General features: G+C 37.9%; 1 protein-coding gene across 1 annotated transcript in view; it reads left to right on the top strand.

Moving 5' to 3' along the window:
* Nucleotides 1-5,286: 5,286 nt before the first annotated feature.
* The window catches only part of MCMDC2 (minichromosome maintenance domain containing 2), a gene marked incomplete at both ends in the record, with an annotated part of 36,052 nt that continues 15,706 nt past the window's right edge, over nt 5,287-25,632 (top strand). The window contains 9 exons of the mRNA XM_082675112.1: nt 5,287-5,380; nt 5,468-5,598; nt 5,676-5,735; nt 7,572-7,767; nt 8,378-8,500; nt 8,619-8,723; nt 13,026-13,151; nt 15,125-15,362; nt 21,801-22,006. Coding sequence (XP_082531238.1) covers nt 5,287-5,380; nt 5,468-5,598; nt 5,676-5,735; nt 7,572-7,767; nt 8,378-8,500; nt 8,619-8,723; nt 13,026-13,151; nt 15,125-15,362; nt 21,801-22,006 — 1,279 coding nt within the window. The remainder of the gene's footprint in view (nt 5,381-5,467; nt 5,599-5,675; nt 5,736-7,571; nt 7,768-8,377; nt 8,501-8,618; nt 8,724-13,025; nt 13,152-15,124; nt 15,363-21,800; nt 22,007-25,632) is intronic.

The raw sequence follows: 25,632 nt of genomic DNA, 5'->3' as shown, positions 1-25,632 counted from the left end.
TTTGAAGAATTGATTCTACCATAAAACACAAGATCCATCAGCAGACCATAGCCTAGTTCTTCTCATCTAAAATATCAATAGTGTTCATGACCACAGAATTGTAGTACGAGACAGTTTTAACAGCCCTTTGCTGTTGCAAATTGATTTCTAGTTCAGCAAAATATTTTCCTCACCTCGTCACTCGTATAGATTATATTCCCCCCCAGAGAAACAAATTCTGTGGTGTTTTGTCAACCCTGTTAAATACTGAAGGGGTGGCTTCAATTACTTTTCCATGGCATGTGGTCCAACCTTCCACCTCCTGATGCCCCACCCCCATGCATAACTGCACCAAGAAATACTAACGGGGGAGGACTCAGCACAAGTTTTGGTTTTTTGCTAACAGCTTTATTGATATTTAATTCACATACCTTAGAATTAACCCATTTGAAGTGTCAAATCCACTGGCTTTTGGTTTCTTCAGAGTTGTGCAACTATCACCACAATCAATTTTGAACGTTTTCATCACCTTGAAAAGAAACCGTGTGTGTGTGGATAAACAAAATGTGGTATATACATAAAATGGAATATTATTCGGCCTTTAAGAGGAAGTACTGACGTGTTATGACATGGATGAACCTTGAAACATTTTGTCAAGTGAAATAAGTCAGTCACAAAGGACAAGTACTATATGATGCCACTTCCATGAGGTACCTAGAGTAGTCAAATTCACAGAGACAGACCATAGCATGCTGGTTGTCAGGGGCAGGTGGGAGAGTGGGGAGCCTGGAAATGGGGAGTTATTGTTTAACGGGGACCAAGTTTCCATTTGGGAAGATGAAAAATTTCTGGAGGTGGATCGTGGTGAGGTTTCACAGTGTGGATGTACTTAACATCGCTGAACTGTACACTTAAAAATGGTTAAAGTGGGGCTTCCCTGGTGGCGCAGTGGTTGGGAGTCCGCCTGCCGATGCGGGGGACGCGGGTTCGTTCCCCGGTGCGGGAGGATCCCTCCTGCGTCGGAGCAGCTGGGCCCGTGGGCCATGTCCGCTGGGCCTGCGCGTCCAGAGCCTGTGCTCCGCAACGGGAGGGGCCGCGTCGGTGAGAGGCCCGCATACCACACACACACAAAAAAAATGGTTAAAGTGGTAAGTTTTTTTTAAATTAATTTTTCTTGTATTTATCTATTCATTTTATTTATTTTATTTTTGGCTGCTTTGTGTCTTCATTGCTGTGTGCAGGCTTTCTCTAGTTGGGTCGAGCAGGGGCTACTCTCTCTTTTTTTTTTTTTTTTGCGGTATGTGGGCCTCTCACTGTTGTGGCCTCTCCCGTTGCGGAGCACAGGCTCCGGACGCGGAGGCTCCGGACGCGCAGGCTCAGCTGCCATGGCTCACGGGCCCAGCCGCTCCACGGCATGTGGGATCTTACCAGACCGGGGCACGAGCCTGTGTCCCCTGCATCGGCAGGCGGACTCTCAACCACTGCGCCACTAGGGAAGCCCCCATGGGGGCTACTCTTCGTTGCGGTGCGTGGGCCTCTCATTGCGGTGGCTTCTCTTGCAGAGCACGGGCTCTAGGCACGCAGGCTCAGTAGTTGTGGCTTGCAGGCTCTAGCGAGCGTACTCAGTAGTTGTGGCGCTCGGGCCTAGCTGCTTCAGGGCATGTGGGATCTAACCGGACCAGGGGTCGAACCCGTGTTCCCTGCATTGACAGAAGGATTCTTTTTTTTTTTTTTTGTGGTACGTGGGCCTCTCACTGTTGTGACCTCTTCCGTTGCGGAGCACAGGCTCCAGACGCGCAGGCTCAGCGGCCATGGCTCACGGGCCCAGCCGCTCCGTGGCATATGGGATCTTCGCGGACCGGGACACGAACCCGTGTCCCCTGAATCGGCAGGCGGACTCTCAACCACCGCGCCACCAGGGAAGCCCGACAGGCGGATTCTTAACCTAAAGTGGTAAGTTTTATGTATATTAAAGAAAAAAATTTTTAATTTTAAAAAGAAAAAAAAAAAACATACCCAATAGCAGTCACTCTCCACCCCTTAAGCCCCAGGCAACCACTAATTTATTTTCTCTCTCTCAGATTTGTCTATTTGGGACATTGCACATAAGCGGAATCATACAATATTTGGCCTTTCCTATCTAGCTAAATCTTTTGCTTTACATAGTATTTCCAAGGGTCATCCATGTTGTAGCACATTATTAGGACCTCATTCCTTTTTATGGCCAAATAACATTACGTTGTATGGATATACCACATTTTATTTACCTATTTATCAGTTGTTTCCACTTTTTGGCTATTATAATACTATAAACATCAATACTCTAAAAATTCACATATAAGTACTTGTGTCAACATATGTTCTATATTCCCTCTCATATTATCTATGTATAATATGTAATATGTGACATGCAATTGTTGGGTCATATAAATAACTCTGTGGTTCTTTATCAGGGAAAGTTTTCCAAATTGTCTCCACCGTTTTGCATTCCCACCAGGAGAGTTTTTAGTAAGTATTTTTAAACAAACAGGGACACCCTTGGCCTGCGATAACAACGAAAACCGAGGGTCTCTATCTTTCTCTCTATCCTTTGCCCTGCAGGGAGGAAGCACGAGCGACTATATTAATAAAAAGGGTGGAGAGCATGTCAGGGTAGTTGCCTTGGTGACCGGAAGGGGCGGTCCCGGAAGGCTCCACGCAGCCAACGGCCGGGAGGTGCGCGCATGCGCGCGTGGGCCTGCTGGTTCCCGGGCCCGGGCTCGAGGTGGCGCGCGACGGGTGAAGCTCGGTGGGTGCAAGAGTCGGGGGGCGGGGGGGGGGGTGGTCACACACTGCTGGGCTGGGGTCCGCAGTGCTGGAGGTTGCTTCTGAGGGTGGGACAGGCCCTGGAGCCCAGGGTGTGAGGCCGGATTCGCTTTCCATCCACTTTGGTTGTGAGGTGGTTTCTTGCTGCCGCGGCCCTCAGAGAAGACACGCCCCCGCGTCTGTTTCAAGGGAACCAACACTTGGGTTCTTTAGGCTGTGGGAAGACCTGTAGAATTTTATCCCGGTTCGCTTATTGGGTGCTTTTCCAAAGGCGTCCATGTCTTTTCCTCCACTTTCCCATACTTTGGAAATGCATCCCCTCCCAGGACGACGCCCGCTTTACCCAGGTGATGCCCAGAACAGCGTTCTCTCTAGCCTTTTTTAAGTTCCTGAACGCCAGGCCCTGGTTTATGTCGCCCCAGTGCTTCTATCTGGATGTCCCAGGAGCCCGTCAGAGTCAGCATATTTCAAAGGAGCTTTACCTTATTATTTCCCTCGTCTTCTCCTGGCTTCCATATTTCCATTAGAGCGGCATCATCCACCCACTCTCACAGACCGGGTACCATGTCCAGGGTGAAATCTTTAAAAAAAAAAATGTCCGGAATCCAGCCCCTCCATTCCATTTCACCCCTAATGCCCTAGATTGGGCCATCCATCTCCCAGGACTATTTTCAATACTTAGAAACTGATTATTGACACTTCTTCCTCTATTCCAACCCACTTTCCGCACTGGCGGCAAGTACTGATTTACAAAATAAAAATCTGACCATATTACTCACCTGTTAAAAACTTTGATGGTTTCCCTTTGTCTGTATAATCATCGTGGACTTCAAAATTTTTCAATCTGGTTGAGCTCCACCCAGCCATTTCCTTTTTAGCAGCCTCCCTTCATTCGGCCCCGGAAACCTTATGTTCTCATGAAGCACAGATGGAACGTTCTGAACACAGCACACACTTTAAGATGGTTGAACTTAGGGCCACAGAGAAACTCCGAAGTTTCTCTCCCCGCTCCCTCCCCCAGTGCGTCCCTCCACCCCTCCCCACCCCCCGCCATATAACAGGGAGAAGGACAGTCTCGATTACTTTTCTTTTGAAAGTGACCTGAACTCCAAGGAGCAGGGGTATGGATTCAACAGTGTGGGTCTGAAAATTAGGGGAAGGGGGATTACCTGTCTCCTTGGAAAACTTTCTCTTCCTCTCTTCACCTCTCCTTCAATTAGTGACATCTTACCTATCAAATATCACCTTTAAAGTAGAATTTATCACTTCATGTCTATGTCCCCACTGTATTAAATCAAAATGTCCTAAAACAATAGAAAATATTATGACCCCTACACGAGGATGACCCCAAATTTTCTGAGCTATTTCGTGTATGTTGTTCCTTCTGTGCTCTCTAGTACATTAATATTTCTTTAATAGCACGTAAGTTGTACAGAATTATAAGTTTTTACATATCTATTTTCCCTCACTGTCCTCTCTGAACAGTAGGGACTATATTTTACTGATCTTTGTATCCCCAGTGCCTAGGACAGTCTGATACCCAATAAATAGTAAATGCCCAATAAATACTTGATAATGAATACATGTGATAGTCATTATTTCTGACTCCTCTAAATTGGCAGCCATTGAAGGCAGGATTCAATTTTATTCATTTTATCCCTAGACCCTAATACAATGTTTGGCATATATTGTTTCCAATTGGTGTTTGCTGTCTTTAAATGAATTTTACGTATTCCACTCTCATTACTATGGTTTAGTGTTTTATGTTGGTCACTGATAGAAAATTTAAAGCCAGAAGAGGCCTTATCATCTAATACAACCCCTTAATTTCCTACAGATGAACCAAGAGAGGTTGGGTGATTTACCCATAGCAACTAGCAAATGCTGGATCTAGATCCAGGTTTTCAGACTTCTTAGGCTAGCTATACTGTGTTACTTATATTGAATTTGTGAAACAGCTTTTACCACTTTCATTTTTTTAAACAACGCCTGCAAGGGGACCTCATTATCCAATATTAGTTTCAACAAGCATTTTTGGTATACCTACTCTGTAGAGAGACATTTGAGGCTCCTGTTCTTAAATTTGAAATCTTATGGAGAGGCTAATAACCTAGTGTTGATAAAAATATCATTTGGCAAGAGAAACCAGTTTTGTTTCTCTTTGAGTAGGATTTTTTTTTTTGTGCATCGCACGGCTTACCAGATCTCAGTTCCCGGACCACGGATTGAACCCAGGCCATGGCAGTGAAAGCCGGGAATCGTAACCACTAGGACACCAGGGAACTCCCAGGAATTTTTTAAGTTGGAAATTTTACCTTATTTTATTTCACCCTCAATTTTACATTTAATAGTTTAAACAGTTTTATTATAGATCCTTAAATGTAACTTTTATTTTATTTCTAGGTGTTCCTGTCTTTTCTATGAATTTCACTCTCTGTAGTCTTCACCAGCAGCTGTGGTTTAATCATTCAGTAAAAGAGAAGAATCATTAACTAGGAGAAAATGTCAAATCTAAAAATGAAAGAGGCAGCCCTTATCTATCTTGACAGAAGTGGAGGCCTCCAAAAGTTCATAGACAATTGCAAATCCTACAGTGGTATGTTCAGCAAAGTTGACTTTATTTTAGAAACTTTAAAGTCCTACGTATAACTGTCCTCATTTTTATACTTGTGTATTTTTACAGATTCAAAACAAAGTTATGCTGTCTATCGATTCAGTATTTTAATAAATCCCTCTGATATTATTGAGTTGGATGCTGAACTTGGAAATCATATTTTACACCAGCCTTTAAAAGCTGCTCAAGTTTTTCAATCAGTAAGTTAAAGAAAGAGATAATTTTATGCCACATGGAATTTTTGCTAACTTCTTTGATTTTTTGTTTGAAATCACAGGTCTGTTTTATTGCTGTTAAGACTCTCTCATTAATTGAACAATTACAGACTGAAGCTCAAGTAAGTTTTAGTTAAATTTAACAAAGAAAACTAAGGCACAATACTTTCAAGATACCTTGTAAATAAATATTTTTATATTCATATATATTTTTTGTTTAAACATATTTTCAAAGTTTAATAAATTATCTTACATATGCATCTTTACTTCCTGTTTTATCACTTATAACATTAAACATTTTTATAATAAAACATTTCAAACATACCCCCAAATAAAGAGAATAATACAGTGAACCTCCATATATCTATCACGCAGATTTAATCGTTTGCAATATTTTGCCATACTGGCATCGTCACTTTTTCTGAAATGTTTTAAAGCAAATCTTTAAAATACATTCTGTATTTCACCCCTACATACTTCGGTATGTATCAACCTCTAAAAATTGTGGACATTTTTGTTATATAACCACAATGCCATTATTACCATTTACAAAAAAAATAATAATTCCTTGGTATCATCTAATATCCAGTCCATATTGAAATTTACCCAGTTGGGGTCTCAAGACTGTCTCACAATTGATGTGTTCAAGTCAGGACTAAAACAAGGTACACACATTATAACTGGTTCTTACATCTCCCTAAGTCTCTTTTAATCTAGAGCCATTTCCTCCCCCTCCTTTTTTATGCCATTGAATTTTTGAAGAAGCTAGTTAATTGTCCTGTAAAATGTCTCATCTGGACTTGTCTGATTATGTTCTTGTAGTATTTAACTTATACCCCTAGACACCAAATTTCTGGGAAAAAAGTTGGCTCTAAAGACTTGCTTAGATTCAAATTCAACTCATTTTGATGAGAATATATCATAGTGTCATGTGTTTCATACTGCCCTACATTAGGAGAACTGTCCTGTTTGTTATCCCACTTTTAGCAATGCCACAATTGAGCAGTGGGTGCAGATGATGTCAGTCTGATTCCTCTAATATACAGTCTCCCATCAACTGTCACCTAATGGTTTTCGCAGCTATTGATAGTCACTGCCTAGATTCCATTATTTCATTAGGAGTTTCAAAATTGTGATTTTCCTAATTTTAGCAAACTTTCTATATTTACTGGCTGAAACTATCCTGTAAGAGAGGTTTTTCCTCTCATCAACTGTTTGGTTACCCTGCAATACAATTTGTACAGGAAAAGTAGAAGGAATGTTTGATTCTTTCCATCTATAAATTTTCATAGTGATGAGTTGAAATATAACAGCCTCCAATGATGACCAATATTTTTTGTTTGTTTTTCCTTTTTTAAATTATGAGGAATTACATGAATTTTTAAATATATCTGATAGGTTTCAATGAATCTTTGTCATTCTTTTTGATGCCTATATTATCTAACTTTGGTCATTGGGAGCTCCTTAAAGTTTGTTCTTATGTCCTTTTGACACATTTCATTAGTTTTTAAGCGCCCCTGGTTTCTATCACAAGGAGATGTACAAGGAGGTCCATCTGGTGTATTTTCTGCCCCATGGAATCAGCCATTTCCCCTAAGGAGCTCTGGTTCCTTTTCATGAGAAATTATATTTAGAGATCTGGGCACTAGAAGTGTTTGTTGCTATTGAGTTGTCATTGTTTTATAAATAAGTCTTTTCAGTGAATATAGCGAGAAATGTGTATTTTTAAAGAAAAATGAGTTCATAATGATATTTTCAATTAAAATATCAGATTATAAGGATTTTGCATCTTTAATTTTATATTTAAATCACTTTTCTGTTAATGCTCAAAAGATTGTTTCCTAATACTACTAACAAATTATCTGTTTGATTTAACCTACAAATATACTTACTATATTGTAATGTAAGTCCAATTGGATCTGCAATTTTTATTAATACTATTTTTGTGTTCTTATTAGATTAATATACTGCTGAAGTTAACACATTTACCTCCTCTGCCAAGTTATAGTCTTGATCTTTGTGAGTTTCCGCTTGATTATACATCTCAAAGATTTTATATGATGCAAGGAATTGTGATTGCAATGACAACTGTAACCAAGTATACACAAGGTGCAAGATTTCTTTGTTCAGATGAAGCATGCCCTCTTTCAAAAGGTAAATATTAAAATGTAAAATCAAAGCAATTTATTGTTTAATCTTAAATCATGTTTACAATTAGTTAAAAAACATTCACAGCATAGAAAGAATGGAGTAAAATTAGGTGTCTCCTAATGTTTACAAGTCTGCTTTGCATAATCTTGAAATTCGTTCTTTCTTCCACACCTCTCCCCTATAATTTAACAGATGCTCTTGTGTTGCTGAAGTACTTGTTTTTCTCACACGCTGTTTCATGACTGTTCATGCTGTTCCCTCTCCATGTAATGTCCTCTCTCAACCCTTTGGCTTAACTTCCAGGACATCTTTTCCATTCATCCCCACCTCTTATTGGGTTGGATGCCTCTCCTCTCTTCTCTCTGAACACTTTGTATATGAATACTGCATATTGAAATTATCTGTTTCTTATTGCCACCTATTGAAATTGTGTGCTTAAGTATCCATATCACCAGTGCCTGGCAAGAAATAGCCATGCAATAAATGTTAATTGAACTGCTATGAACCCACATGCAAAACTGATTTAATTGTATGTTGAATTAGATTCATTTTAAAGGATTGAAAATGGAAAGCTAAATCTGAAGGCAAATTTAGCTTAACTGTTTTCTTTCAGGATTTCAGTATATAAGAGTGCATGTACCTGGTGCTACAGAGTCTGCAACAATAAGAAATGACTTTTTGTGTAATCTATGTTCATCTTCACTTCAAGAAGACAGAAAATTTAGAGTACTTGGTGGTAAAAAATGCATTTACGTTTTACAATTACAATTTTTAAAATAATGTCTCATTTTAATGTGGAAATTAAATTGAATATATATTCTAATAATTGATTCTTTTTTACTCTTTGCCTTAAGATAAACAGATAGTTGAAATAATTACCACAAAGGCACTTCGTGCTTTTCAAGGATATTCTAACAACCAGCCATTTAGGTTTCAATCTCTCACAGTCTTCCTCAGAGGTAAGTTCTATTTGCACTAAAATATATAAACTATATAATTGACTTGTTTATGCTTATATATTATAAATGGTACTTCAAAAGCTTGAAAATAATAGGTTTTCTCTTCCTTGAGTATTTTAAAGAGTCATATTTAGCTAATGTAGCAATTATTCATTCAGTCATACAACATTCACTTAAGATATTAGCACCTGCTATGTCTCAAGCACTATGCTAAGTCTCAGGGTCACAATTATTTACAGTAATAATCTCCCATTATTGTATGTGTATGTCTTATATAAATATTGGAGTTATTGTTTTAAACTATAAGCTTCAGGAGGGTAGGGATTTGGGTTTTTTACTGCACATAGTAAAAACTCAATAAATGTTTGTTAAATCAATGAATGAGCATTGACATATGATTAACTGTTGAGAACTGCATGGGTAAAGACCTGTGAGTAGACAGATTCTGCCATAAAGGAGGAAATCATTATCAGTGTCAATCACCCATGGAAGAGTGAGTCATAGTTGAGAAGCCAGAACTGTGAAAATGAGGATGGGGTTCAGTCTCTTTTCTTGGGCTAAAATTGGAAGAATTAAACTTTTCGTAAAGAGAGATCTTGAATGTCAACCATGTGTAGGAAACTCAAGGGTTAGAAAGCAGAGACTCAAACAAGAAGTCTTTTCACCATGGCCTGGCAAGGACAAGGCAGGCATGTAAGCCCAGATGATAATAGGTAATTTTTAATATCAATTACTATGTGCCAGGCACTTTTACATATATTAACTCATTTAGTCACAGCAACTGTTTCAAGTAGGTTCTATTGTTATCTCCATTTTACAATGTAGAAATGGACACACAGAGAAGTTAAGTAACTTTTCCAAGGTTACACAGCTAGTACATGGCACAGCTAGTACATGGCACAGCCATGATTCAAACTCAGGCATTCTAGCTTCAAAGTCTATGATTTTAACTACTTAATTCTATTATATACAAACCGTACATTACAATATAGAAATTTAAGTGACTATCCAACTTATATTTTAGTAGAAAACCCTTTCTTCTAATAAACTCTTAATAGAACCCAAATACATTTTTAAAAGTTAAATTAATAAAAGCAGGCCTTTGGGGGTTTTCAGCAGAGATACCCAGACTTCCCAGCCTCCTAGCCTTCCTCTTGACCCTTTCTTGACTTCAGGACACATCCACGATTCCAAGGAACAGTTGAAAAATGATCTGCTTTAATTTTCTCCTTGTAATTCATACTGTATCCTTCATGGGTTTTTTGGGGGGTGGGACAGGGGGAATGTTTGTTTATTTGGTTTGGGGTTTTTATTTTCTCAAATCTTGGGGCTGATTCTTCCCATCTAGTTCTACAGGGTATATCAATATGCTCTCCGGCTCTAAAAGAGACAGAGAGACAGAGAGATAGAGAGAGAAACAGAGAGGAGGAAAGAAATGGAGATCAGTGTTTGATCACAGAGGGAAGTTAATCCTTGCTCCTCCTTGTAAGCCTTTCTTTCATAGTTTTACAACCATCCAAATTCTAACTGTATAATGGAGGCTCAAGATTTTTAGCGTATGTTTTTTAGAATAAATTTTGAACTTGTGCAAAAGCTTTGCTCAGTCTGTAGAGGTGAGAGAGGAATCTAGTAAATTGTCTTTTGGGTAGACTTTATTTATTTATTTATTTTGATTCAAAAGAGTTTATTTGTATTACAAATGGATACATTTTCATTGACGGTATTTGTTTTTCTTTTTTTTTAAATTAATTTTTGTTGGAGCATAGTTGCTTTACAATGTTGTGTTAGTTTCTACTGTACAGCAAAATGAATCAGCTATACATATACATGTATCCCCTCTTTTTTGGATTTCCTTCCCACTTAGGTCACCATAGTGCATTAAGTAGAGTTCCCTGTGCTGGGTAGACTTTAGACATGGGCAGACCCAGATGGGAATTTCAGTTCTGCTACTTAACTACTTAGCCTCGTGCAAATCACTTAACCTCTCAGTTTCTTCATATATAAAGTGGGGATAACAATATCTGTCTTATAGTTTACAATTAGATAATGTGTATAAAAGTGACTTGCCTATATTATAGACTGTGAATAATACTTTTTAAAATGATTTTCTTCCCAAATAAAATTATTACTTATAAGGTCATTTTTATTAACATCTCTTGTCATTTAATGGAAAGATGTTTCATTTTAAACACAGTGATCTTATTTTGCCTTTTGACTATTATAGGAGACTATCTAGTTGCTATGTCACATGCTTCTTGAAGTTAATTCATCACCTATAAGTATCAAAATTTATCAGCAACAAAATTTTCTCAATTTATATTATTAATGTCACTCAATATGCATAGTATACTAAACAAAAGTAACTACTTAGCAACTAACTGAACTACTAAATTGTTGCTGGTTTTATTTGTTTTTAATTTTTAATTTTATATTGGAGTATAGTTGATTAACAATGTTGTGATAGTTGCAGGTGTACAGTAAAGTGATTCTGCTATACATACACATGTATCTATTGTTCTTCAAATTCTTTTCCCATTTAGGTTGTTACATAGTATTAAGCAGAGTTCCCTGTGTTATACAGTAGGTCCTTGTTGGTTATCCATTTTAAATACAGCAGTGTGTACATGTCAATCCCACACTCCCTAACTATCCCTTCTCCCCCCACGTCCCCCCTGGTAGCCATAAGTTCGTTCTCTAAGTCTGTGAGTCTGTTTCTGTTTTGTAAATAAATTCATTAGTATCATTTCTTTTTAGATTCCACATATAAGCAATATCATATGATAGTTCCCTTTCTCTGTCAGACTTCATTCAGTATGACAATCTCCAGGTCCATCCATGTTGCTGCAGATGGCATTATTTCACTCTTTTTAATGGCTGAGTAATATTCCATTGTACATATGTACCACATCTTCTTTATCCATTCCTCTGTCAATGGACATTTAGGTTGCTTCCGTGTCTTGGCTATTATAAACAGTGCTGCAATGAACATTGGAGTGCATGCATCCTTTCGGACCATGTTTCTCTCCAGATATATGCCCAGGAGTGGGATTGCAGGATCATATGGTAGTCCTATTATTAGTTTTTTAGGAAACCTCCATACTGTTCTCCATAGTGGTTGTATCAATTTACATTCCCACCAGCAGTGTAGGAGGGGTCCTTTCTCTCCACACCCTCTCCAGCATTTGTTGTTTGTGGATTTTTTTGATGATAGGCATTCAGACTGGTGTGAGGTGGTATCTCATTGTAGTTTTGATTTGCATTTCTCTAATAATTAGCAATGTTGAACATCTTTTCATGTGCTTCTTGGCCATCTGTATGTCTTCTTTGAAGAAATGTCTATTTAGGTCTTCTGCACATTTTTTGATTGGGTTGTTTGTTTTGATGATATTAAGCTGCATGAGCTGTTTGTAAATTTTGGAGGCTAATCCCTTGTCAGTCACATCATTTGCAAATATTTTCTCCCATTCTGTGGGTTGTCTTTTCATTTTGTTTATGGTTTCTTTTGCTGTGCAAAAGCTTTTGAGTTTAATTAGGTCCCATTTGTTTATTTTTGTTTTTATTTCCATTTCTCTGGGAGATGGATCAAAAAAGATATTGCTGTGATTTATGCCAGAGAGTGTTCTGCCTATGTTCTCCTCTAAGAGTTTTATAGTGTCCAGTCTCACATTTAGGTCTTTAATCTGTTCTGAGTTTATTTTTGTGTATGGTGTTAAAGAATGTTCTAATTTCATTTATGTATATGTAGCTGTCCAGTTTTTCCAGCATCATTTACTGAAGAGACTGTCTTTCCTCCATTGTATAGTCTTATCTCCTTTGTCATATATTAAGTGACCATAGGTGCATGAGTTTATTTCTGGGCTTTCTATCCTGTTCCATTGATCTATATTTCTATTTTTGTGCCAGTACCATACTGTTTTGATGACTAGAGCTTTGTAGTATAGTCTGAAGTCAGGAAGCCTGATTCCCCCAGCTCTGTTTTTCTTTCTCAAGATTGCTTTGGCTATTTGGGGTCTTCTGTGTCTCCATACAAATTTTAAGATTTTTTGTTCTAGTTCTGTGAAAAATGCCACTGGTAATTTTATAGGGATTGCATGGAATCTGTAGATTGCCTTGGTTAGTATAGTCACTTTGACAGTATTGATATTAATGCCACTCAATATGCATATTATACTAAACAAAAGTAAATACTTAGCAACTAATTGAACTACTGAATTGTTACTGGTTTTAGATCTTTGAACCATATGATCATGTAAAAGTTTCGTTTAGTAAATAGTTATTTTCTTTTGTGTTTAACAATTTTAGATGAATTAGTGAATGAAATGAATATAGGAAATGAGTATAAGATTATTGGAATTCCAACCTGTGTAAAAACATCACAAACTGCTCTCTGTATAGAGGCAAATAGTATCACTTTTTTCAATCCAAAAGGTAAGAAAAATGTTAGTATCATATATTAACAAATATTTAAATTTAAATCCATTTGTTCAGGAAATAAGTATTGGTTGCCTATGTGCTGGACACTCTTCAAAGCACTAGGGATACAGTTGTGATGAGGACAGTCAGGGTTCCTACTCTTAAATCATATGGTAGACAGTCAATAAATCTGTAAACTAATTAATAAGACAATTTTAGATAATAAATGCTGCAAAGGAAATAAAGCAAGATAATGTGAAACCTTGCCCACAGGAAGGACTCCTTTCTTTTGGCTAAACCTTACTTAGATTTTTTTTTTTTTTTTTTTTGGTGGTACGCAGGCCTCTCACTGCTGTGGCCTCTCCCGTTGCAGAGCACAGGCTCCAGACGCGCAGGCTTAGCGGCCATGGCTCACGGGCCCAGCCGCTCCACGGCATGTGGGATCTTCCTGGACCAGGGCACGAACCTGTGTCCCCTGCATCGACAGACGGACTCTCAACCACTGCGCCACCAGGGAAGCCCCTAGATTTTTTTTTTTTTTTAATAATTACCAACAAGAAAAACGTGTTAAGATGCCAAGAGTTAGAGATTAGTTTAAAGGTTTTTCTATCCAGCCCTTTGTTTTCTAACTAAGTAACTGTTGTGGTCTGAGAAAAAGAGCCGAAAAAAATGGCATCCTTTTCCTCAGCTGAGTTTTGAACCAATCGAGAAATAAGACAAAAGAGAAAGGCAGTTGGTCCCCAAAATATCACCCTTATTACTGATAATTTCCTTGCAACCTAATTAAGAATTAAGTAAACAAAAGCGGAGAGCAGACCTACTCTTAACTTGGCACACAAATATCTAAATATAGGACAGGCTATTTAAATCTTAAATAATGAAGTTAGTTTTTTTTCTGTTCCCTAGATAACCATCTGTAATAACAGAGGCCCAAGTTGAATTTAAATGCAATGGATTCTAGATACCTCTGCTTATTTAGAAGAGAAAGCTTTATTTATTTATTTATTTTTTGGCTGCGATGTGTGGTTTGTGGGGATCTTAGTTCCCCGACCAGGGATCGGGCCCATGCCCCCTGCATTGGAAGCACAGAGTCCTAACCACTGGACAACCAGGGAATTCCTGAGAAAAACTTCTTAAAAGAATAAAAATATTGAAGAAAGAAACTACTAATGAACAATAGGCATTTTAAAGATATTTAAAATATTTTCTGCTGTGAAGTGCTTTAAGATTTACTGATTTGGTGGCAGAACATGATATATATGTAGGTGAAGTGTACTTTCTCCTGCTGAACTCCAGAATTAGGCAGATTTAACCACCCAAATGTGGCAAGAGCTACACTAATGTAGGCCTCCCTTGGTCCATGGGCATTGATGAGTAGAAGAAATCATTGCCCTGTGATGACAGCCTAAGAGGAAGGAGAAAGGGACTGGGTTACATGTGCACAGCTGTTTCTCCCAAACTGACCAACTGGATTAAAACACTCATCTCTTTCAGGAGTTGGACAGAATAAGGTAGTGGAGAAGGTCTAGAATGTTACAGTATATGTTGAAGTAGTAGAGTATAAATCTCCCCTTTTAACAGCAATAATCAAATATTTCCCATTCTGCTTTTTAGACCTCACTAAAGGTGATAATATTTCAAACATAGATATGTAGAAGCAAACACTGCAGTACAAGAGCCCCATGATCTGGCTTTGCTCACATAGGTCTTACTTAAAAGGAGAAAAATGAGAGATTTGCTTGCAACCCACAGCCAGTCTGTGTGGGCACAAAGGTTGACTGCTGCTTCTTACTGCATTCCTTGGGATAGAAATGATAGACCAGAGTGACCTCTGATCATAATTTAATATCATTGTAATAATTTGAATGTGGCATCATTAAAAGAACTGCAATTTGATAATATTTTAGATAAATGGAATTAGATGTCTATAATATCATTTTCTTGTTTTAAAAAACTCTTTTTAACATATATGTAATATTTACTTTCAGTTCCTTCAGGAATTAGCGACAATTTCAGGTGTCTCCTCTCTTTGACTTCCAGCTCGTACTGGAAGTTTACAGCAATACTTGCCAATGTCTTTGCATCACAAATTGTTCCTCCTGGGACTTACAATTTGCTCAAGCTCTGTTTGTTGATGAGTCTAGTACAGACAAGTGACCGTAACAAGGAACTGGAAGATTGCCTGGATCTTTTAATTATAACAAGTGATATTCTACTTGTAGACAGGTAAAATATATGACATTATGAATTGGTCACAGATTTGCATACATCTTTTCCATGAGCATTATTACAAGACAAATATTTGGAATTTATCTGAGCAGTATAAATATTTAAATAAACTTTTATCAATGAAGTTCAAAACTTTTTAAAACATGAATTGAGAAATGGGATATTTGCTTTCAACATTTTGAGAATCTAACCACTCGAAGTTTCAACTTGTTTCCCCACTCAGACCTTTTTAAATAAATGGCTCCTTTGCAGGCTTCCTTGTCCTCCATTCCCTAGATCAGTGTTCTGCTTTTGTACTTTGTTTTCACTTCAAAATAATCTCCCCGCTAGAGCTAACAAGCTGTTTTCTTCTTTTTCTTCAAGATTCCATTCAATAGTATTGATTCACTGTGCCCAAATAAGGCTGTTAAAAGTGCCAAAATTACTGTTTTGGGGGTGTCACTCTAACCTTGGAGTAAGCCTCTACTCAGCATATTGGGGCTCCCCACTAGCAAGTACCCTTTTTAAAAAGTTACTTAAATGTGCAAAGAGCTAGGAATAAGCTTCATATATTAAAATCATGTATGCAAATATAAAGCAAAAACAAATTTATAGAATGAATTTTAAATTAAAAAAATAAAATTCAAATTAGCTCTAACTTAATTGGACAGATGATGTTTTGCTAAAATTAAAATTAAATCACAATGTAAGTATAGTGCTAACTGCTACAGATTGCACCAATTTAATCTTACACTAATGAGCATGAGAATATTTGTTTCCTAACAGCCTCACCAACACTGGGTATTATCAAACTTTAAAATTTTGCCATTTGATGGATGGAAAGTGGTATTTTATTTTAATTTGCATTTCTTTAACTAGAAGTAAGTTTTAGCATCATTTAGAATTTGTTAAACGCTTTTTATTATTTTTCTATGAACTCCTTGACCATTGTCCATTTTTTAAATTAAGTTGTTTATTTCTTACTGATTTGTGATACCTCTTGTAAATTAAAGCCTTTGTCTCTTTTTCTGTTTGTCATTAATCTTTTCCTGTGGTATTTGGGGCTGTATGAGAGATTTGGTGTTTTGTTTTGTTTTTTAGGTAAAATTTACATAAATAAAGTGAAGTAATCAGATCTTAGGTATACAATTCGATGAGTGTTGACAGATGACATACACTCCTATAGCCATCACCTCAATAAGATATGGAACATTTCCATTTTCCTTTACCTTGCAAAGGTCCTTCATTCTCTCTTCCAATTAGTTCCTATCTCCACGGGTGATTTCTGTCACCATAGGTTAATCTTCCTGTTCTTGAACTTCGTATAACTAGGATCATACAGTGCACACTCTTTTGGGTCTAGCTTCTTTCGCTTAACGTGTTTTTTGTTTTTTGTTTTGTGATACGCGGGCCTCTCACTGTTGTGGCCTCTCCCGTTGCGGAGCACAGGCTCCGGACGCGCAGGCTCAGCGGCCATGGCTCACGGGCCCAGCCGCTCCGCGGCATGTGGGATCTTCCCGGACCAGGGCACGAACCTGCGTCCCCTGCATTGGCAGGCGGACTCTCAACCACTGTGCCACCAGGGAAGCCCCACTTAACGTGTTTTTGAGATTGGCCCTGTTGTGTGTATCAGAAGTTCATTGTTTTTATTGATGAGTAGTGTTCCATTATATATATATATATATATATATATATATATATATATATATATATATACCAGAATTTGTTTATCTGTTCTCCTCGTGATAGACATTTGGGTTTTGCATGTTTTGTTTTGGTTTTTTTTTCATTATTAAAGCAAAGTCCTAGGACAGGGCATGGCACACAGAAGATGATCAATTGCTATTTGATGAATGAATCAATGAATGGATTTGTGGGGGTTTTTTGGCTGCGTTTTGGGTCTTCATTGCTGCGCATGGACTCTCTCTAGTTGCAGCAAGCAGGGGCTACTCTTAGTTGCGGTGTGCAGGCTTCTCATTGTAGTGGCCTCTCTTGTTGCAGAGCATGGGCTCCAGTAGTTGTGCCCATGGGCTCAGTAGTTGTGGCTCGCAGGCTCCAGAGTCCAGGCTCAGTAGTTGTGGCACACGGGCTTAGTTGCTCCAAGGCATGTGGGATCTTCCTGGACCAGGGCTTGAACCCATGTCCCCTGCATTGGCAGGCGGATTCTTAACCACTGCGCCACCAGGGAAGCCCTGGGTTTTGCATATTTTGACTATATAAGTAAGGCTGCTATAAACATCTCTTGTATAAGTCTTTTTGTAGACTTAGGTTTTTATTATCTTGGGTAAATACCTAGGAGTGGAATTATTATGTCATAAGGTAGGTTTATATAACTTTATAAGAAACTGCCAAACAGTTTTTTAAAGTGGTTTTACAATTTTACATTCCTAACAATGAGTTAAGGCTCCAGTTGTTTCTATCCTCACCAACATCCAGTGTGGTCAGTCTTTCTCAATTTAGCCATTCTAGTATATGTGAAATGGTGTCTCACTACAGTTCTAAGTTGCATTTCCTTGATGACTACTGATTCAAGCTCTTTTTCATGTGCTTATTAGTTACTCATGTATCTCCTTTTCTGAAGTGTCAGGTCCTTTGTTCACTTTTAAATGGGGCTCTTCCAGATGTACATCCATTGTCACATATGTATCATGAAATTTTTCTCCCAGTCTAAAGCTTGAGTTATTTTCTTAAAGATATCATTGATGAGCAGTCCTTTTAGTTTAGGTTATTATTTTCTTTTATGTTTAGTGTTTTCTGGGTTCTGTTTAAGAAATCTTTGTCTACCCCAAGGTCATGAAAATATTCTTTTATGTTTTCTTCTAGAAGTATTTGTTTTTACATTGGTCTGTTTTCTATTACAAGTCAATTTTTGTATATGATACAAGGTAGGAGCCAAGATTAATATTTTTCCTATGCATTTATCTAATTTTTCCATACCATCTGTTTAAAAGACTTTCCTTTCCCCATTGAATTGCTTTGCTACCAATGTTGCAAATTAGTTGAACTGGTTATAAACAGTGGTTATAAACTGGTTATAAACAATTTTAGGTGTAAAATTGAACTGGGTATATATCTATTTAAACGTTGTTTTCTGTTATTTTGACCTTTATGTCTATAATTATACCTCACATTCTTGGTTATTGTAGCTCTATATTAAGTTTTGAATCAGGTAGTGCAACTTTATTCTTCATTTTTAAGATTTGTTTGCACTATTTTAGGTCGTTTACATGTTCTTATAAAGTTTAGAATCGCTTCCCTGGTGGCGCAGTGGTTGAGAGTCTGCGTGCCGATGCAGGGGACACAGGTTCGTGCCCCGGTCTGGGAAGATCCCACATGCCGCGGAGCGGCTGGGCCCATGAGCCATGGCCGAGCCTGCGCGTCCGGAGCCTGTGCTCCGCAATGGGAGAGGCCACAACGCGTACCGTAAAAAAAAAAAAAGTTTAGAATCTATATGTTAATACCAGCCTCCATCCCCATCACCCCAAAAGAGCCTTTAAGGATTTTGACGGAACTGCATTTAACTTATAAATCAATTTGGGAAGAATTTACATCTTAACAATGTTGAGTCTTCCAATCTGTGAATATGGTATATATCTCCATTTATTTAAATCTTAATTTCTTTCAGCAATATTTTGTAAAGGTCATGCACATAATTTAAGTTGATTTCTAAGTATTTGGTATTTTTGATGCTATGAAAAATGGTAGTGTTTTATTAATTTTATTTTTCAAATATTTGCTGTGAGTATATAGAGATACAATTGATTTTTGTATTTGGATCTTTTACTCTGTGACCTTGTATCAGTAGTTCAAAAAATTCCTCAGCTGATTCCAATGATTAGCCAAGTTTGAGGCCCATTTTTCTATATTACTAGGTTCTCAGCCTGACTGCATGTTAGAATCATCTGGGATAATATTAAAAAAAAAATTTATGGGGCTTCCCTGGTGGCGCAGTGGTTAAGAATCCGCCTGCCAATGCAGGGGACACGGCTTCGAGCCCTGGTCTGGGAAGATCCCACATGCCGCGGAGCAACAAAGCCCGCGCGCCACAACTACTGAGCCTGCACTCTAGAGCCTGCGAGCCACAATTACTGAGCCCGTGGTTCGCAACAAGAGAAGACACGACAATGAGAAGCCCACGCACCACAACGAAACGTGGCCCCCACTCACTGCAACTAGAGAAAGCCCATGCGCAGCAACGAAGACCCAACACAGCCAAAAATAAATAAATTTATTAAAAAAAATTATGACTGTGGCTCACCCCTAGAGATTCTAATTTACATCGTTTGGGATGGAGCTTGGCATTAGAATTTTTAAAAAACCCCAGGCAATTTTTTTTGTTAAAAAGTATAATTGACATGCAATATCATGTTCGTGTACATCATAGTGATTCAATATTTATATACATTTCAAAATGGTCACCACAATAAGTCTAGTTACCATCTGTCACCATACAAAGTTATTACAATATTATTGACCATATTCTCTATGCTGTACCTTACATCCTCGTGACATTTATTTTATAACTAGAAGTTTGTACCTCTTAATCCCTTTTACTTATTTCACTTTCCCAATCCCCCTCCCCTCTGGCAACAAGTTTGTTTTCTATATCTATTCTGTCTTGTTTGTTATTTTTTTTTTTTTTTAGATTCCACATATAAGTGAAATCGTATATAACAATTATCCTTTTCTATCTGACTTACTTTACTTAGCATAATACCCTCTAGGCCCATCCATGTTGTCACAAATGTCAAGATTTCATACTTTTTATTGCTGAATGATATTCCATTATATATATACCACATCTTCTTTATCAATTCATCTATTCATAGACACTTAGCTTGTTTCCATATCTTGGCTATTGTAAATAATGCTGCAATGAACATAGGGGAGCATATATCTTTTCTAATTAGTGTTTTTGTTTTCTTTGGATTAATACCCAGGAGTGGGATTGCTGGATCATATGGTAACTCTATTTTTAGTTTTTTGAGGAACCTCCTTACTGTTTTCCACAGTGGCTGCAACAATTTACATTCCCACCAACAGTGTATAAGTAGTCCCTTTTCTCCACATTCTTGCCAACGCTTGGGTTGTTTTTTGTTGTTTTTTTTGTCTTTTTGATAACAGCCATTCTGACAGGTGTGATGTGATATCTCATCATGGTGTTGATTTGCATTCCCCTGATGAGTAGTGATTTGACCGTCTTTTCATGTGCCTGTTGGTTCCCCAGGTAATTTTAATGTGAGCTAGGGTTGAGAACCACTGCTCTATAGGCTTGCAAATTTTCTTTCTAAATCTTACTCACCCATATTGTATATCTTCAAATTAGCATCTAAATTCTTTGGAATGACACATACACTAGACATTTTATAGCATCTGCCTATCCACATTTAAGAGATACTGCTTCACCCTTTTTTGTACCATGTCTCTATTCATCATAGTAGATTGCACCAGCAAGCTATGATTTCTGTGGCAAGGATTTAAAAGCTAAGCTAAGATAATCATATTCCTTTCTTATAATTTAAATTTGAGAAATGAAGAGCTTGAGGCAATTGGCAAAGAGATTAGAAAGCAAAAGGATGTATCAAGAGTTATCTTGATACATAGGTAACAGGGGTAGTCATGATGAACTATTGGCAAGCCTAAATGCAAAAATTTTGAATAAACGAAAGAAAGCAATTCATAAAAAAAGGAAGTCGCCGTTCAAATGTCATTTCTCTATAGCTTTCTCTGACGTCCATCCAGGAGGAAATAATGATCTTTTATGGATGTCCTCATGACATTATGTTAGTACTTATCACATCGTGTTTTAGTTTTTTGTTTACATCTCTCTAGGCTGTGAGCTTTCCAAGTTAAGGACCAAATCTCATATATATATATTGTTAATAACCTGAGACAATACATAGCAAAGACAAATTCTTTTTTTTAAATTAATTAATTATTTTTTGCTGCATTGGGTCTTTGTTGCTGCGTGTGGGCTTTCTCTAGTTGCAGCAAGCAAGGGCTACTCTTCGTTGCAGTGAGTGAGGGCTACTCTTCGTTGCGGTGCATGGGCTTCTCATTGGGGTGGCTTCTCTTGTTGTGGAGCACAGGCTCTAGGCGTGTGGGCTTCAGTAGTTGTGGCATGCGGGCTCAGTAGTTGTGGCTCACAGGCTCTAGAGCACAGGATCAGTAGTTGTGGCACACAGGCTTAGTTGCTCCGCGGCATGTGGGATCCTCCCGGATCAGGGCTCGAACCCGTGTCCCCTGCATTGGCAGGAGGATTCTTAACCACTGCACCACCAGGGAAGTCCTACATATACGTTTTTATCCATAACACTAGTGCTCAATAGACATTGAATCAAATTAAATCTAATTGTATAGCTATTATACATTATGACTTCTGAAAATCAAATATTAAATAAGTAATATTTGTAATGAATAATGAATAAGTAATGAATAATTTATTTTTTCCCTTAGGCTTTTGAATTTTAGTATAAACCTTGTGCCCCGTGGTATACGTCATCCAGTCTCTACTGAAATTTTTCCTACTCTATCCAGGAATAAGTATGGAACTGGAGCAGTTAGCATTCAAGGTGGCAGTGCTTTGCTAGCTAAAGGTGGTATCTGCTTTATAGGAGACTTGGCTTCACACAAAAAAGATAAACTTGAACAGCTTCAATCAGGTAAACAGTATTTTTTCAAATTAATTTTCACCTGTTTAACTTATAGTCTTATCAGTGTCAAGGGGTTACTTAACAATTAAGATTGTATTGTACACGTTTTAGGAATAGAGAAATTATATTAAATGACATTTCTCATTTTACCTTTATAAATAAAAACAGAGGAATTTAATGTGCAAATGCATTATTTTAGGCTTTGCTCTCAGTTGTGCTAACACATGAGTTTGTATTAGACCAGATTTATTTCCTTTTCTTGTCTTATTGCATTAGCTAGGACTTCCAATATGATGTTGAAAAACAGTGGTGAGAAGGAACATCCTGATCTTGTCTTGCTCCTGATCTTAACAGGAAAGTTTCACACTTCTCACCATTGAGTATGATGTTAGCTGTAGGTTTTTTGTAGAAGTTCTCTTGCAAGTTGAAGGAATTTCACTCTATTCTTAATCTACTAAGAGTTTTTTAATAATGCATTGGTGCTGAATTTTATCAAGTGCTTTTTCTACACCTATTGATATGATAATGTGATTTTTCAATCACATATTGAAAAATGTGATATGCCTGTTGATAAATGAATGCCTGTTGATATTATGGACTACATTAATCGATTTTCAAATGTTGAACCAGCTTTGCATACCTAACATAAACCCTACCTGGCTGTGGTGTATAATTCTTTTTATACATTGTTGGACTTGATTTGCTGTTATTTTGTTGAGGATTTTTGCCTGTATATTCACAAGAGATATTGGTCTGTAGTTTTCCTATAATATCTTTTGTCTGGTTTTAGTATTAGGATAATGCTGCTTGGGCCAGATTTATAACTAACAAGGATATGGACAGATAAGTATCGGGCCAAGAGAAGTTAGGGCCTTACACTCTTAGCATACCGGCAAGAATGTGCAGCAATACTCAGGGCACATAGTATATTGCCTCTCCCTACGAGAGAATGCAGAAATAGACCCACACTAGTATGCTTACTTGATTTTTTTTTAATTTATGTATTTAATTTGTTTATTTTTGGCTGTGTTGGGTCTTTGTTGCTGTGCGTGGGCTTTCTCTTGTAGCAGCGAGCAGGGGCTACTCTTTGTTGCGGTGCAAAGCCTTCTCATTGTGGTGGCTTCTCTTATTGCGGAGCACAGGTTCTAGGTGTGCGGGCTCAGTAGTTGTGGCTCGTGGGCTCTAGAGCACAGGCTCAGGAGTTATGGCTCGCGGGCTCTAGAGCGCAGGCTCAGTTGCGGCGCACGGGCTTAGTTGCTCTGCGGCATGTGGGATCTTCCCGGACCAGGGCTCAAAGCCGTGTCTCCTGCATTGGCAGGCGGATTCTTAACCACTGCGCCACCAGGGAAGCCCTGCTTACTTGATTTTTGACCACAGCATCAAAGCAAGAAAATGGACAAAGGAAAGTTTTTTCAACAAATGATAGTGGAACATCTGGCTATATATATGGAAAAAATTAATATTGACTCATACCTCACAACTGTATACAATAATTAATTAAAGATGGATCATAAACCTAAATGTAAAAACTAAAATTATATAGCTACTAGAAGAAAACATGGGAAATCTTCATGACCTTAGGGTAGGCAAAGATTTTTTAGACAAAACCCAGAAAGCAATAAACAGAAAATAATTGATGAATTGGACTTCATCAAAACTAAAAAGTTATACACATCAAAAAGGCCATTTAAAAAGTGAATAGGCAAGCAAAGAAAAAGAAAATAATTGCAATACATATATTTGACATAGGACATACACCTAGAACATAGAAACAATTCTAACAAGTCAGTAATTTGAAAAACAAAGAACCAGACAGCCTACAGAATGGGAGAAAATATTTGCAAAGGATGTGACTGACAAGGCTTAATCTCCAAAATATACTACAAACAGCTCATACAACTCAACAACAAAAAAACAAACAATCCAATCAAAAAATGGGCTGAAGACCTCAATAGACATTTCTCCAAAGAAGACATACATGGTCAACAGGCACATGGAAAGATGCTCAACATCACTAATTATTAGAAAAATGCAAATCAAAACTACAATGAGATACCGCCTCACACCAGTCAGAATGGCCATCATTAAAAAGTCTACAAATAACAAATGCTGGAGAGGATGTGGAAAAAACGGAACCCTCCTACAGAGTTGGTGGGAATGTAAGTTGGTGCAGCCACTATGGAAAACAGTATGGAGGCTCCTCAAAAAACTAAAAATAGAGTTGCCATATGATCCAGCAATCCCACTCCTGGGCATATATCCAGACAAAATTATAATTCAAAAAGATATTTGCACCCCTATGTTCATAGCAGCACTGTTCACAATAGCCAAGACATGGAAACAGCCTAAATGCCCCTTGACGGATGTATGGATAAAGAAGATGTACTTTGTCAATACTACTCAGCCATAAAAAAGAATGAAATAATGCCATTTGCAGCAACAGGGATGGACCTAGAGATTGTCATACTAAGGGAAGTAAGGCAGACAGAGAAAGACAAATATCATATGATATCACTTATATGTGGAATCTAAAGTATGATACAAACGAACTTACCTACAAAACAGAAACAGACGCATAGACATAGAGATAAACCATAATGGAAAAGAATATAAAAAAGAACGTATATTTATGTATATATTTCTGTACAGCAGAAATTAACACAACATTGTAAATCAAACATTCTTCAACTTAAAAACACATACACACAAAGGACCCAGCAAAAAAATGGTCTAAAGACTTAGTGACTTCACAAAGGAATGTATACAAAATGACAAATAAGTGCATGAAATAGTGCTTAATATCATTAGTTGGATATTGGGGAAATGAAAAATAAACCACAATGAGATACCACTACTTACACATACTAGCAGGTGCTGCTTCATGGGTGGGGAATAAGAATAGCTCCCCTAGAAGAGCCTGACACTTGGTTAAAACTCTACTGTCACCATCTTCAAATTTTAAATGATTTTAGGGCTTCCCTGGTGGCTCAGTGGTTAAGAATCCGCCTGCCAATGCAGGGGACACGGGTTCGAGCCCTGGTCCAGGAAGATCCCACATGCCACATAGCAACTAAGCCCGTGTGTCACAACTACTGAGCCTGCGCTCTAGAGCCCATGAGCCACAACTGCTGAAGCCCGCGCGCCTAGAGCCCGTGCTCCGCAACAAGAGAAGCCACCACAATGAGAAGCCCGTGCACCCCAACGAAGAGTAGCCCCCACTCGCTGCACCTAGAGAAAGCCCGCACACAGCAATGAAGACCCAACACAGTCAAAAATAAATAAATAAATAAAATAAATTTTTATAAAAAGAAAATTTTAATGATTTTATCTTTGAAGTTGTTTTGTAAGGAAGACAGTGGAGCTTCAACGTGAGCAGAGGGGATACATCCATGCCTGTGTCCACCATGCCTTGCTGCCCTATTTCAAATAGCATTTGCGATCACTATGAGGCTTGTTAACACAATTTGTAATCAGTTTGATTCTTGCTGGACTCTCATGCATTGTGACTACACTGCAATTCAGTGCCCATGTTCCATTTCAAAACATCTTCCACTGAGTGAGATGGGGAGCTGATAGCCCCAAGGAGGCCAAGCTTTCCATTTGAATCAGACTTGCTTCTGTAATAGGCAGTTGCA

The sequence above is a fragment of the Grampus griseus genome (genome assembly GCF_964374135.1).
Source record: "Grampus griseus genome assembly, chromosome: 17".
NCBI classification, from domain to species: domain Eukaryota; kingdom Metazoa; phylum Chordata; class Mammalia; order Artiodactyla; family Delphinidae; genus Grampus; species Grampus griseus.
Note: the sequence above shows the minus strand (reverse complement) of the source record. Positions and strands in the feature narration are given on the sequence as shown.